General features: G+C 52.1%; 3 protein-coding genes across 3 annotated transcripts in view; 2 read left to right on the top strand and 1 right to left on the bottom strand.

The window, feature by feature from the left end:
• Positions 1-1,743: 1,743 nt before the first annotated feature.
• On the top strand, positions 1,744-2,538 carry LOC111257086 (circumsporozoite protein-like). Its single transcript, XM_022826120.1, has one exon. The coding sequence runs from the start codon at positions 1,744-1,746 to the stop codon at positions 2,536-2,538; it is 795 nt and encodes a 264-aa protein (XP_022681855.1).
• Positions 2,539-3,399: 861 nt separating this feature from the next.
• Positions 3,400-4,706, bottom strand: LOC111257087 (5'-3' exoribonuclease 2-like). Its single transcript, XM_022826121.1, has 2 exons — positions 3,671-4,706; positions 3,400-3,437 (listed from the first exon to the last, which is right to left on the bottom strand). Exons 1-2 carry the CDS (start codon positions 4,704-4,706, stop codon positions 3,400-3,402), a joined length of 1,074 nt encoding a protein of 357 aa, XP_022681856.1.
• Positions 4,707-8,057: 3,351 nt separating this feature from the next.
• Positions 8,058-13,376, top strand: part of LOC101756620 (villin-3-like) — a 10,171-nt gene continuing 4,852 nt past the window's right edge. The window contains 10 exon segments of the mRNA XM_022825898.1: positions 8,058-8,195; positions 9,498-9,619; positions 9,947-10,046; positions 10,412-10,480; positions 10,595-10,837; positions 10,939-11,116; positions 11,207-11,339; positions 11,470-11,632; positions 12,399-12,546; positions 12,709-12,928. Of these exon segments, the coding sequence (XP_022681633.1) occupies positions 8,169-8,195; positions 9,498-9,619; positions 9,947-10,046; positions 10,412-10,480; positions 10,595-10,837; positions 10,939-11,116; positions 11,207-11,339; positions 11,470-11,632; positions 12,399-12,546; positions 12,709-12,928 (1,403 nt within the window). The 5' untranslated portion in view covers positions 8,058-8,168.

Genomic DNA, 13,376 nt, shown 5'->3' on the forward strand with positions numbered 1-13,376 from the left:
AACCCGGGAGGGAAAGGCCCATCTGGCCTTTTTTACCCTCCGGGGTAAACCAAAACAGTCCCTTCCAGGCCACCACACCAAGAGGGGGTAAATCGGTTTTTAACCCCCCCCCCCCTCCCCCCCCCCCCCCCCGCAGGCAGATTGTCGATCGGACAGACGTTCAGGCTGGACCGAAACTCGGTGAAGACGGAGGTCGGCAGGCCTTTGGTGAAGATATCCGCAAACTGGGACGTAGTCGGCACATGAAGGACCCGCACGTCACCAGTGGCTACCCGCTCACGAACAAAGTGGAGGTCGATTTCCACATGCTTGGTGCGTTGGTGCTGGACCGGGTTCGTCGAGAGGTACATGGCGCTGACGTTGTCGCAGTAGACCAGCGAAGCTCGAGGAAGTGGACTGTGGAGCTCCCGAAGAAGTTGCCGCAACCAGGCGGCCTCAGCAACACCATTGGCGACTGCGCGGTATTCGGCTTCCGCGCTGGACCGAGAGACTGTCGGCTGACGCTTAGATGACCATGAGACAAGGGTAGCACCTAGGAACACAGCGTAGCCCGATGTGGACTTGCGCGTGTCGGGGCATCCCGCCCAATCAGCATCGGTGTATATGACAAGCTCGGATGGCGTGGTGCGGCGAAGGAGAAGCCCATAGTCGATCGTCCCCCGAAGGTACCGAAGGATGCGCTTCACTGCATTGAGATGCGGCTCCCGAGGATCATGCATGTGAAGGCACACCTGCTGAATGGCATAGGAGATATCAGGCCGCGTGAAAGTCAAGTACTGTAGTGCCCCGGTCAAGCTGCGGTAGTGAGTCGGATCACTGACGGAGGGTCCAGTAGCACCGGACAACTTCGACTGAGTGTCGACGGGAGTCAAACAAGGTTTGCAATCAGCCATGGCAGCCCGCTGAAGGATATCCAAGATATAATGCCGCTGGGAGAGGAACAGGCCTGAAGAACACCGCTGAACTGAGATCCCCAAGAAGTGATGGAGTTCCCCCAGATCCTTCATAGCAAACTCCTGCTAAAGAGCCGATATAGTCTGACGAAGCAGTGCAGACGATGAGGCGGTGAGAACAATATCATCAACATAAAGCAACAAGTAGACTGTGTCAGTGCCACGCCGGAAGATGAACAGTGATGTGTCGGACTTGGCCTCCATGAATCCCAGGCTGAGCAAGTAGGTAGCAAAACGGCTATACCAGGCACGAGGAGCTTGCTTGAGACCATACAAGGATTTGTTGAGGCGACATACCCAGTCCGGATGAGAGGAATCAGCAAAGCCAGTCGGCTGAGAGCAGTACACTGTTTCTGAAAGTGTCCCATGGAGAAAGGCGTTCTTGACGTCGAGCTGATGAACAAGCCAATCCCGAGACAGAGCAAGTGTTAGCATAGTGCGAACGGTTGCCGGCTTGACGACGGGACTGAAGGTCTCATCATAATCGACGCCTGGGCGCTGAGTGAAACCACGAAGAACCCAACGGGCTTTGTGGCGATCCAGCGAGCCATCTGCATGGAGCTTGTGCCTGAACACCCATTTACCAGTGATGATGTTGACACCGGGAGGCCGGGGGACCAGATCCCAGGTGTTGTTGATCTGAAGGGCGTCGAACTCCTCGGTCATCGCTGCGCGCCAGGCCGGATCCGCGAGGGCGCTGCGATAGGTCGTCGGCAGAGGCGACATCGTGCTGGCGTGTAGAAGCAACGGTTCCGAAGACACACGGAAACCGGATTTTCCTCGTGTGACCATGCGGTGGGAATTGGTGACGGGAGGGACATTGGTGACAGCACGTTGGCCTGTGCGAGTCGAGACGACTCGAGCACCGGCCGTGGCTGTAGCGGTCGACGTGGCCTCCGGGGGGGCGCCGTCGGGCGAGGGCGCCGGGGGCGCGCGGACGGACGAGGCCGCCGCTAAGGACGCGCCGGCGGTCGAGGACGGTAGGGGCGCGCCGGCGGGCACGCGCGGTGGAAGCGCGCGGTCGAGCGAGGCCGCCGGGGGCGCGCCTGCGGGCGCGCGCGGCGGAAGCACACGGCCAGGCGAGGCTGCCGGGGGTGCGCCGGCGGGCGAGGCCGTCGAGGGTGCGCCGGCGGGTGAGGACGGCAGGGGCGTGCCGGAGGGCGCACGTGGCAGAAGCGCGCGGCCGGGCGAGGGGGGCATGCCGACGGGCGAGGCCGCCGAGGGCGCGCCGACGAGCGGGCGGGCCACCGCGGGCGCGCGAGGCGCGGGTGACACCGAGGTCACGCCGGCCGCGCGGGACGCCGAGACTGCGCATGGCGCGGGAAGGGGCAAAGCCGCAGTGTGGCTGGGGGCGACAGGGGCATCCGCGGGAGGTGCAGCTGGAGCAGTGGTGGCGCGCCGAGGTCCTGCAAGAGAAGGTGGACAAGGCGGGCCAAGGGGCACCGACTGGACCGTAAAGTCAGCGAGAAACTCAAAATCGCTGGGAAGCGAGGAACGGGTACGGGCAAATGGAAATTGGGTCTCATCAAAAACCACATGGCGTGAAATGATGACGCGATTAGTGGAGAGATCAAGACACCGATAGCCTTTGTGATCGGAGGGGTACCCGAGGAAGACACACAAAGTCGAGCAGGGGGTGAGTTTGTGAGGGGCAGTGGAGGAGAGATTTGGGTAGCAGGCACAGCCAAACACGCGGAGGTGGGAGTAGGAAGCATGGGAACCAAAAAGAGCAAGGTGGGGCGTGCCGGTGGCGAGAGTTTTGGTGGGTAGACGATTGAGCAAGTAAGTGGCAGCGTGCAAGCCCTCAACCCAGTAGGAGGCAGGAAGGGATGCTTGAAACAAGAGCGAACGTACCATGTTGTTGAGAGTACGGAGGGTACGTTCGGCTTTACCGTTCTGCTGGGAGGTGTAGGGACAAGACATGCGCAAGACAACGCCGTGAGTGAGGAAGAAGCCACGGGCAGAGAGGTTGTCGAACTCGCGGCCGTTATCACACTGGACGCTTTTGACAGACCGAGAGAACTGGGTAGCCACATAAGAAAAAAAGTTAGCCAAAGTGGAAAAAGTGTCAGACTTGAGACGCAGGGGAAAAGTCCAACAGAAGTGAGAGCAATCATCAAGAATGACCAAATAATATTTGTAACCGGAGACACTCAAAACAGGGGAGGTCCACAAATCACAGTGAATAAGATCAAAAATGTTGAGAGCCCGAGAAGTAGATGCGGTAAACGGTAAACGAATGTGGCGACCGAGTTGGCAGGCATGGCACAAAGTGTCACATGAGTGCTTAGTACAAGAAATAGCTGAAGAACGGGCTAATTTGGAGAGAGCGTCGTGGCCGGGGTGCCCAAGGCGGCAATGCCAGACAGAGGAGGGAGCACCGGCGAGGAGTGCGTGGGGAGCGAGCGGCGACACCGGTGGATGGAAGGAGTAGAGCGGCCCCGAGCTATTGCACCTGACGATCACGTTCCTGGAACGAAGATCCTTCACAGAGAGGCCAAACGGGTCAAATTCAACGGAACATTGATTGTCAGTAGTGAACTGGCGCACAGATATGAGAGACTTAATAATATCAGGAGCAACAAGAATATTATTAAGAACAAAAGGACCAGGAAGGATTGCGGAACCAGTGTGCGTGACAGGTAACGTGGACCCATTGCCAACAATGATGGAGGATGGACCAGTAGAACGTGGGGGACGGAACAAGGAGATGTTACCGGTGTCGGGCGTCATGTGGGAGGAGGCACCTGAGTCCATGACCCACTCGCCGGTGGCCGGGGGTTGCACGGACATGGTGCTGAAAGCATTTGCCAAGGCTTGTTGGTCCCATGAAACACCGCTCCAAGGTGTCCACGGTGCCGACGGGGCTGGAGACGCGGGCAGTGGCGGACCGGGCTCCACGGGCGCCGGCGGGGGGAAACCAAATGGGCCAGCGAGCATGGCCTGTGGCGCCGGGTACCCTGCCTGCGGCGCCGAGTAGCCAGCAGATGGAGCAAGGCGAGGCGCCGATCCTCCGGGTGGCGTGGGCTGTGGACGGGGCCACATGGAGATGGTCCCGGTCCATGGGTTGAAGAAGCTCGGCCAGTGTGTGCCAGCGTGACCAGGACCGGGCTGGCCAGAAGCAAGCGAGCTGGTGCCCTTGCCGGCAGCAGCAGCGTTGTTGGGGCCACCTGACCCACCACCACCGTTGCCGCCGTTGGAGCCGCAGTTGCTGCTGCCGCGGCGGCGGTTGTTGCGGCGGCCCTGGTTGTTGCCACCCCCTTGCGGTGGCTGGCGAGGAGGGGCACCGGAGGGGGCGCCGGAGTGCTTGCCGGCGGTGGCGATGAGGGCGGACGACGGGGTCGGCAGGGCAGCCGGCATGGTGAGCTCCTCCAAGAGCAGATCGTCGCGTACCTCGCTGAAGGTCGGGAACGGGCGTTGACGCTTGAAGTGAGGAGTCATGTAGGCGTACTTCTCGCTGAGCCCGCGGAGGACGTTCAAGACCAAGGTGCGGTCGGGAACGTATTCGCCGAGATCGGCGAGAGCATCTGCCATGCTCTTCATCTTGCGGCAGTAGTCTGTGACGGAGAGGTTGCCTTGGACGATGGTGCGGAACTCGGCGTCGAGGAGGAGGGCACGCGTCTCACGATGGCCGAGAAAATTGTGCTCGATGCCGAGCCAGGCGGACCGAGCAGAGGAGCCGCGAACGCGGATGAGGTCCATGAGCTCGGTGGAGACGGTGCCGTAGATCCAGGAGAGCACGACGCAATCCATGCGATGCCACGCCGGAGTGTCGACGACGACGTCGGAGGTGACATGGTCGGCGAGCGAGTAGCGGCCGAGAGTGAGGAGCACCAAGTCACGCCATTGGTTGTAGTGAGGCGAGGAGAGCTCCAGGACGACAGAAACCAGGGAGCGGATGTTCTGAACACCAGCAGCCTGGGCGTGCAGGTTAGCCACCGCGAGGGCCTCGAGAGAGGCGACGTCGGGTGGTGGAGCGCCGTGGCCGCCGTCGACGTCAGACGCGTTGGCGCGGGCAGCGTGCTGCTGGGCAGAGATGGCCGCCTGCGCAAGAGCCGAAGCGGCCTCACGCTCGCGATCCAGGGCGGCAGTAGCTGCGCGAACGCGCGCCTCGGCGTCGGAGGCAGCCCGGACGGCGGCAGCAGCCGCATCGGCGAGTTGGACACGCTGCCGGGCGCGATCTGCCGCGGCCTCCCGTTCGCGATCGCGGGCGGCGGTAGCCTCGCGGTCAAGGGCGGCCGTGCGCTCAGCGCGTTCAACGTCAGTCAGGGCGATGGCCGCGGCTGCGGCGGCGTCGTGATCATCCATGGCAGCGGCAGGTATGCTTTGCGGAAGCGATTAGGGCATAGAGGGAAAGAAACCATCTGATACCATATTAGACTAGAGGAAATCAAGCGTGATTAATTGTATTACTCAGGAAGGCGGATACAATATATAGATGAGCCTGGACGGCTAGGGCCAGCTGGCCGTGATCTACGCACGCGTGAAACCAAAACAGTGCCATGCAAGGCAACAGACCAAGAGAGCGCTAATCACGCTTTCAGGAATGACTAGCAATTTAGAATGGAGGGAGTAATACTAAGTAGTGGTGTCACTAGTACTAATTAACTAGTGGTTCAGAAATCAGAAGACTCTCTACTAGTGCTAATTAACATCGTGCGACAGGCACCAGAAGACGCTAATGATTCTTGAGCCTATAGCTAGCTAGCTAGGTGGACGTACTCCGTATCACACCCCTGACGAGTCCAGCAGCGGAGGCGCGACGCGGCCCCAGGGGGCAGCGGCGGGAGACGCAAGCGTTAAGAGACTACGTACATCGAGCGGCGTGAGGCGCGCGTGGCACGGCCCCGCGGACTCGGTGAGCAGCACTGCACGCGGTGCGGCCTCGCCGCTGCCCTGGCATCGACCTCCCCGCGCCGTGCCTCCAGCGGGCAGCGGGGGTGCGCGCGACCCCGTCCGGCAAGCGGCAACAACGCGGTCCCGCTGAAGGCGCGACGGCGCGACCCTGGGCGCGGCGGACACGAGCGCCGGCGCGGCACCGACGGGTGGCGGAGGAGGAGCAGCCCCGGCAAGCGAGCGACGGCGTGGTCGGCTATGGCACGAGGAAGACGAAGATGGGAACTCGGACGGGCCTATTTTTTGAAGTGAAGCTGAAAAATACCAAACACGCTGGTAATCGCGACCTTTCTGACTTCTCCGCGCCGCCTGTCGTCATCTCCCAGCACCAGCACGAACGCCGCGCACCGACCCGCACGCCGCTCCAAACCAACCCGGCGCACTACTCGCGAACCCGTGCTGTCTCCGCGACGCAAACACGAAGGCTGGCCAGACAGCAACGTCAAAGATCCGCCGGCCCAGACGTCGCTCCGGCACCCGCACCGGCAGGCACAGCCGCGCGCCGCGCCCAGTCGCAGCTGGACGGCTGGAGCCTCCCGCGACCCGTCCCGTGATCCCGTCCTGGCACCGAACCCCGGGCGCGTCCGCCCTGTCACGCCCGGCCCCAGCGCGTCCCCCGCGTCGCGCCGTGCCGCCAGGGTGGCGCCGCGCTCGCGCGCGCGTACGACCGTGGGCGGCACCGGGAGTTGGACTTTGTCCCCGCTCTCGCATCCAGCACGTACCCTCCCGCCGCCCCGTCACTCTCCGCCCCCTCCTCCCTTTGGCCTCTAGGAGTTGTTTTTGGAGTTGCCGGTGGGCGCCGGGGCGGTGGCCGACCTCTATGAATGGTGCGTGGACTGTCCCAACCCCTCGCGTCACCTTTCGGCGCGATCGCAATTTTTTTTTTCCTCTGTAGGAGACTTGGAGTGGGATGGATGGATGGATGGCTCCGAGCCGCCAAACAGCTCAGCGGAACGGGGGTGCTAAAAGGCACGAATTATGGGTGCGAAAGCCTCTTGACATTGGTTTTCCTCGTTACTTTTGGTAAGAACACACCTGTTTGCGTAGGCTGGGCGAGCTGGCGTGGCGAGTAAAACCTTTCCACGTTCGTAATTCTTTCTTCCGTAAAATGGAGAGGCTAATGGTATGTGCTCATGTTATTATAGGCTAATTTCAGAGTTGAAAACCCTTTTAACATCACGTATGTGCGTATTTCAATTTTACTTTGTTTGTAGTTTCCTAAAAGCGGGAGTCGTAACCGAAGCTTTCCTCGTAACTCGTAAACTTGTATGTTTTCCATAAATGTTGCGCTAATGGTCGAATTAATTCAAACCATTTTGCGCGCCATATTTCATATGTACCCGCAGAAACATATGCAGCATGATAGCTCTGGATTTGAACTATTCCTACTTCAAAATTCAAATGTGCGATGGAATTCAACTTTCAACCTTTTAAAAATCCTCATTCCGTCGGAAGCGACGCTACCTCTCATTTCTACATTTATTTATCATATCATCAAGCAGGCCGCTGGAACCTTCTTCAAACTTTGACGAACATTTGCCCTTGCCCCCTATCATTTTCAACAAACTTTCAGTCTCTTTATTTCAAAAGAAAAACTTTCAGTCTCTCGCTTTTATCATCTCACCCTTTTCCTCCCAAATTATACAGATCTAGCTGGACCATGTCGTCCTCCTCTACGCCGTTAGCATCATGCTAGTATATCCACCTGTACACGCCCCGTTTACCCCAGCTCGTCAGAACGAGGCGCCACGACAGAATAACGGCGCAGGGAAGAAATTCCGTCCAAAAATATAAATAGCGCAAACTCCCAAACACCTCCTCCACCTCCTCTGTCTCTGTTCTGTCCTGTCCGCCTCCTCCCTCCCTCCTCGTCGTCCTCCTCCTCCGCCATAGTGGCGAGCACGCCACCCGCCACGCCCCCGCTTCGCCTCGGCTCCAATCATTCGCCTCCCCCACCCCAACCTCTCCCCCCCGCCCCGTTTAGCCGGGTGATTAACGGATTATTAGTTAATCCGGAGGCTTCGTCTGGCTTTCGCGGCCCCGTCCGCCAGCCACCCCGCTAACGCCAGCCCGGGAGCGCGCTAACGGCAGCAGCGACAGCAACCCGCTGGCTAGCTAGTCTTCCCCACGATTGGACGCCGCCACCGTCCACCCCGGCCGAGGTGCGTGGCGACCAAATCCTCCATTTCGGCAATTTTTTTTTTAGGGAATGATGGGGGTTGGGAGGGCCGGGGAATTTGTTTAATGGTGCCCGCGGCGGGGGTGGTTAAGTTGGTCTTCTGATCGGGGCTTCGGCTTCGGGCGATCTGAGGTCCGGACATGGCCGCGCCGGGGTCAGCGATCAAGGTACGCGGGGGTGTCTGTGGTTGGCCGGCTTGGGTGCGTGTGCGTCGGATCTGGGCTGCGGGAATTCGCTGAGTTTTTGGGATTTTGTGTGGTACGGACTGGGTTAGTGGGTTCTGGATGGATGGGTTTTTAGCGTGATGTGGTGGGGAATTTTTGCTAGGTTGATTTTTTGGTGGCGGGTTGGGATCTGGCCGTCTGGCATTTGGCATGAGAATGGCCATTTTGCGCGATTTGGATCAGATGATGGATCATTGTCATTGAGATGAGCTGCTGTTTGGAGACTAGTTTTGTGAGAGCAGTGATTTTTACTTCTTTTTGGGCGTGAGGTGGATCTGGGTGGCTGGAATTTGGTTCGATTTATGCTTGTTTATATGCCACTCGATGGCCCCGTGCTGATCCCGATGCTGAGTTGTGCTCTGGAAGTCGTCGGATTTGATGCGCAGTTGGATTGTTTTGGAAGCGATATTAGTTGTGTGTTGGAGCATTGGAGCCATGCAAGTCCATCCGTGTTTTGGATTTAGTGAGCTGGATGTGGATGTTTTGTTGAATCCTAGGATGTCAGGCCTACTCAATTGGATTTTGGCCCGAAGTTGCACATAAAACAGCACACTTCTTGGGTTTACCTTTCAGCCCTTTATTAATGTGCTGATCAAATTCGGCAGCTGGTACCGTGGCGGAATGGAAGGTGGTAACTCATTCAGGCAGTTTCATAACATCCTGGAAATGTGTCAAGCTCTTGTCTATTCTGTGGTGGTTACAGCACTTTGAATCTGCAAATGATGTGGCACACTGTATGGAATTTAGTGAATTAGTTGGTCATTGCAACTCATATGCTCCGTGCATAGTAGTTGGACACAATCAATTCCTTGTAAACGGTTGAAGCTGGATGATACTATATTTGATTGAACCTAGATGTGATCAGGATGTTAGCTTGCTCTTTGTCATGCCAACTTCTTAGTTTGTGCCTTTGTAGATGTTGAGTGTATGTTGTTTGAGCCACAATCGTTGTACAAGAGCAGGCCAAAGGTCTTGAAAATGCTAGAAATTCTAATAGTTTGGTATTGCGTTCCTATCAATGGGCTTTTTTTAATAGGAAACTTTTGTATGCAGTGTTATTCGTAAACACATCATGTGATTCATCCCATTTTGGATTTTTCACTAGCCACGTCTATCATTTTTTTTTGAAGGATCTTTGTTGATGTTCTTGTAAGAATGCTTTTATGCGGGCTTGCTTTTGAGTTCCAGAACTTGCATTGTTGCAAATGGAATAACTGTTCATCTAATTTTTTTTTTCTGTTTCAGCACACCTTTTCTTCTCTTGTGAAGCAAAAGCCACCAAGGACTAGCCCGACAAAATCTAGGGGTACTATGGCTGTTTCAATGAGGGAGGTGGATCCTGTTTTTCAAGGCGCGGGTCAAAAAGAGTATCCTTCAGTTTCTAGTTTTCTACTGGTCATAATATCTGTGCTTATACCTTTGTGCCGTTTAATTCCAAGAATGTCATTTGCCCTCATTCCTCCCATTACATTTCTATTAATGTTCCAAAATAATTGTTCCTGCTGCCCATCATATATCCAGTAGAAGATTGTTAGAACACTTGTAGGTCAAACATCAATTATATTTGATGAACTGTGAGTCCATGGGAAACCTTTGTGATAATCTAGTGGAGAAATTAGATTAGCATGGTGTTGCATTACTTACATTCAATCCTATTTGTTTATTTCTGCATTATTATCCTTAGCAACGATCAGTGGATTGGAAATATGGCGGATTGAAAAGTTACAGGCGGTTCCTGTCCCCAAGGAAACATATGGGAAATTTTTCACAGGCGACTCGTACATAATACTGAAGGTACTTACCTTTGCTCATTTTGTAAATGTTTCAATTCCTGTATTTAGTTCTATGGGAAAAATATGTTGTGTGCTACCTGATGTCAGCAGTACAATTGTTTCCGTTGCTTACATCTTATCTCCAAAGATCATTAAATCTTGACTTCTTCTGTTCACATGCTTATCAAATCATGCATCCTTGGTACTAGAAGGGATAAGTTGTTTCCTAATGCAGCTGATCATTCCAGTATGTTGTTTATGCTGCATAAAAGCAATGATATTCTGTTTATATTGCACAAGTGCTCAGATTACAGTTATATGCTTAGATTGATATTTATCAGGGTGAAATCCTGATTGTTTTTAATAGTTATTTGATTCTTTGAACAGACAACTGCCCTTAAAAATGGTTCCTTTCGGCAAGATATCCATTATTGGCTTGGTAAAGATACCAGTCAGGTTTGCTTTCACATTATAAGTTCATTTCATTTTCTGGCGCTGTAGATTTTCATTTTCTAGCACTGTAGCTAATGAACAAGAAGATTTACAAATTGCACTGTAATTAATATATAGGATGAAGCTGGTACAGCTGCAATCAAGACTGTCGAACTGGATGCTGCTCTTGGCGGACGTGCTGTCCAATACCGTGAAGTACAGGGAAATGAGACCGAGAAATTTCTTTCATATTTTAAACCTTGTATTATACCAGAGGAAGGTGGGGTTACATCTGGTTTCAGGCATGCTGAAATCAATGAGCGGGAGCATAAAACACGATTATTTGTCTGCAGAGGAAAGCATACAGTTCATGTTAAAGAGGTGTTTTTTTTTTGTTTTCATATAGTTTTGTCAATTTGTGCTTGTACAGTCATAGCTTCCTAATACAGATACCACATTCCAATTTTCCCCTGCTCCAACAGGTTCCTTTTGCACGATCATCACTCAACCATGATGACATATTTATTTTAGATACAAAATCTAAGATATTCCAATTCAATGGATCAAATTCAAGTATTCAGGAGAGGGCTAAAGCCCTTGAAGTTGTGCAATATCTTAAAGATACCAACCATGATGGTAAATGTGAAGTAGGAGCAGTTGGTAAGTTGACTTTTTACAAAAGGGTTTAAATGTGCTTAAATGTTCAAGGTCCAATATTCTTTCAGAGTTATAATCTCGTCTTTCAAACAGAGGATGGAAAGTTGATGGCAGACGCTGATGCTGGTGAATTCTGGGGTCTCTTTGGTGGATTTGCTCCTTTGCCAAGAAAGACATTTTCTGAACTTAACGGGAAAGATTCTACTTCCACTTCAAAATTGCTTTGGTAATGTATCATACGTGACAAATCATAGTCATTTTTTTTCTCTTTGAAGGAATTCTATCTTTCAAGGTTATGTTATAGCATGTCTACTTTTTCGTCTACTGAAATGTTTTTTCCCTATTTTTGTTGTCAGTGTCAATAAAGGCCAAGTAGCACCTATTGATTGTGAAATTCTGACAAGAGAGCTACTAGATTCAACAAAATGTTACCTGCTAGACTGTGGTTCTGAAATTTATGCCTGGATGGGTAGAGAAACAACTCTCGAAGAGAGGAAACGAGCAGGCTCTGCTGCTGAGGTAACATTGTCTTGCTTCTGTATGATTTTTCTGTTACTTCTGTCTCCCACTGCCCACGGGCTTGTAATTCTGTAGCGCATACACTAGCTGCCGTGGGGTTAAACTGTGACTCTGATCCTTTGATATGGCATGAGTCTGTACCTGAATATGTATCTGTTCTTGTGTCCAGGGAGTTACCTGGACAGAGTGGTTAATGGAAGTCTGATTTCCTCAAAAAAAAACATTGTCTTGCTTCTGCCATCTTGACTTGGTACTTCTAGTAATTTGGCTGGACCTTTTGTGAACCAGCCACCATAAAGTTCACAATTTAGGCAGATGTAGTAAACTTAAGAGCAATCACCAATGTGGCTCCTAACCAGATATTTGATTAAGAATTGTTGCAGCTAATGTGGATAAGCATTGAAAGCTAGGCATCAAACTTGAAATTACCTATGAAAGAATTCGGGCTCACCCACATCAATAATATAGAGTTCCTATAACGAGTATTGACTCTGTTATGGTAGTGCCATATGCGAGGTAAATTAAAGTTTGCGTGCAAGAAAATGCCTTTTAACCAGTTCAAGTTTAGTTATCAGCTAATTCATCATGACCGACAGCATGGTTTTTTCATCACATTCCATATCCCTGGTGTTGCAGATTACTAAGCCCCTTGCTAGTTAAAAATCATCATCTGAGATAGACGCACTGGAATTCCAGTTTTTCTCCTTCTCCATTTACTACATATGCCTTAAACAATTGTTGCCCTTTTTCTTTCTTACTTCTGTAGGAATTACTACGTGAAGGAAACCGGCCAAAATCTCATATTATTCGTCTCATGGAAGGATTTGAGACTGTTATATTCCGATCAAAGTTTGATAAATGGCCCAAGAAAGCTGATGCAGTTGTGTCAGATGAAAGCAGAGGAAAAGTGGCAGGTTAGCATAACTAAATTTTATTTGTCACTACTGATGGTTTATAACTAAATTTCTATAAAATTTAGTTATAAAACATCAGTAGTGACAAAACATCAGCAGATCCTTATCCTTTTCATTTTATTTGTCACTACTGATGTTTTATAACTAAATTTCCTTCTGTAGCTCTTCTTAAGCGACAAGGATTTAATTTTAAGAGTCCAGTAAAAGCTGCACCCGTAAAGCAGGAGCCTCAACCTCAGATTGATTGCACTGGCAATTTACAGGTCAGTAAACTTCCTTTCTTACAAACGATTTTGCAACCATATCGCATTCAGTTATAGCTATTGATTTATCATTTTTTGAGCTCTTCTGATAATAAAACCCATATCCTGGAATATGGATTTTAGTTGACAGGAATACCATATTCCAGGGTATGGGTTTTATTAGTTAGTATAAATCTACCTGGGAGGATTTAGTTGCAATAACAAGATGAGATGTGACTGGCAAATAACCGCATTCTTGCAGAATATGGGAAATAAGTTTTTGTACAAGTTATTTATTGTTCCTAAGGATCACTTGTGTTTTGATTGGCCAAGTAAGAAATTACTATTACTGTTATATAATAGGCTGATACATTTGTATAATTCCTGGCGTCGGTATGGAACTATGGATTTAAGAAGGCACGGGGGGTTTGTGTGTGTGTTGGGGGTGGGGGGTGGGGGGGGGGGGGGGGGAAGGGGTATATTAACACCCCAAACCATTTTATCCCACCTTAAATTGTCAGGGAACGAAGCCACACTATTTTCACCCCCTCCTGGCTACCCACCGGAGAAAATAAAGCGGTCTCTCGG

This window comes from Setaria italica, chromosome IV (assembly GCF_000263155.2).
Source record: "Setaria italica strain Yugu1 chromosome IV, Setaria_italica_v2.0, whole genome shotgun sequence".
Classification (NCBI taxonomy): Eukaryota; Viridiplantae; Streptophyta; class Magnoliopsida; order Poales; family Poaceae; genus Setaria; species Setaria italica.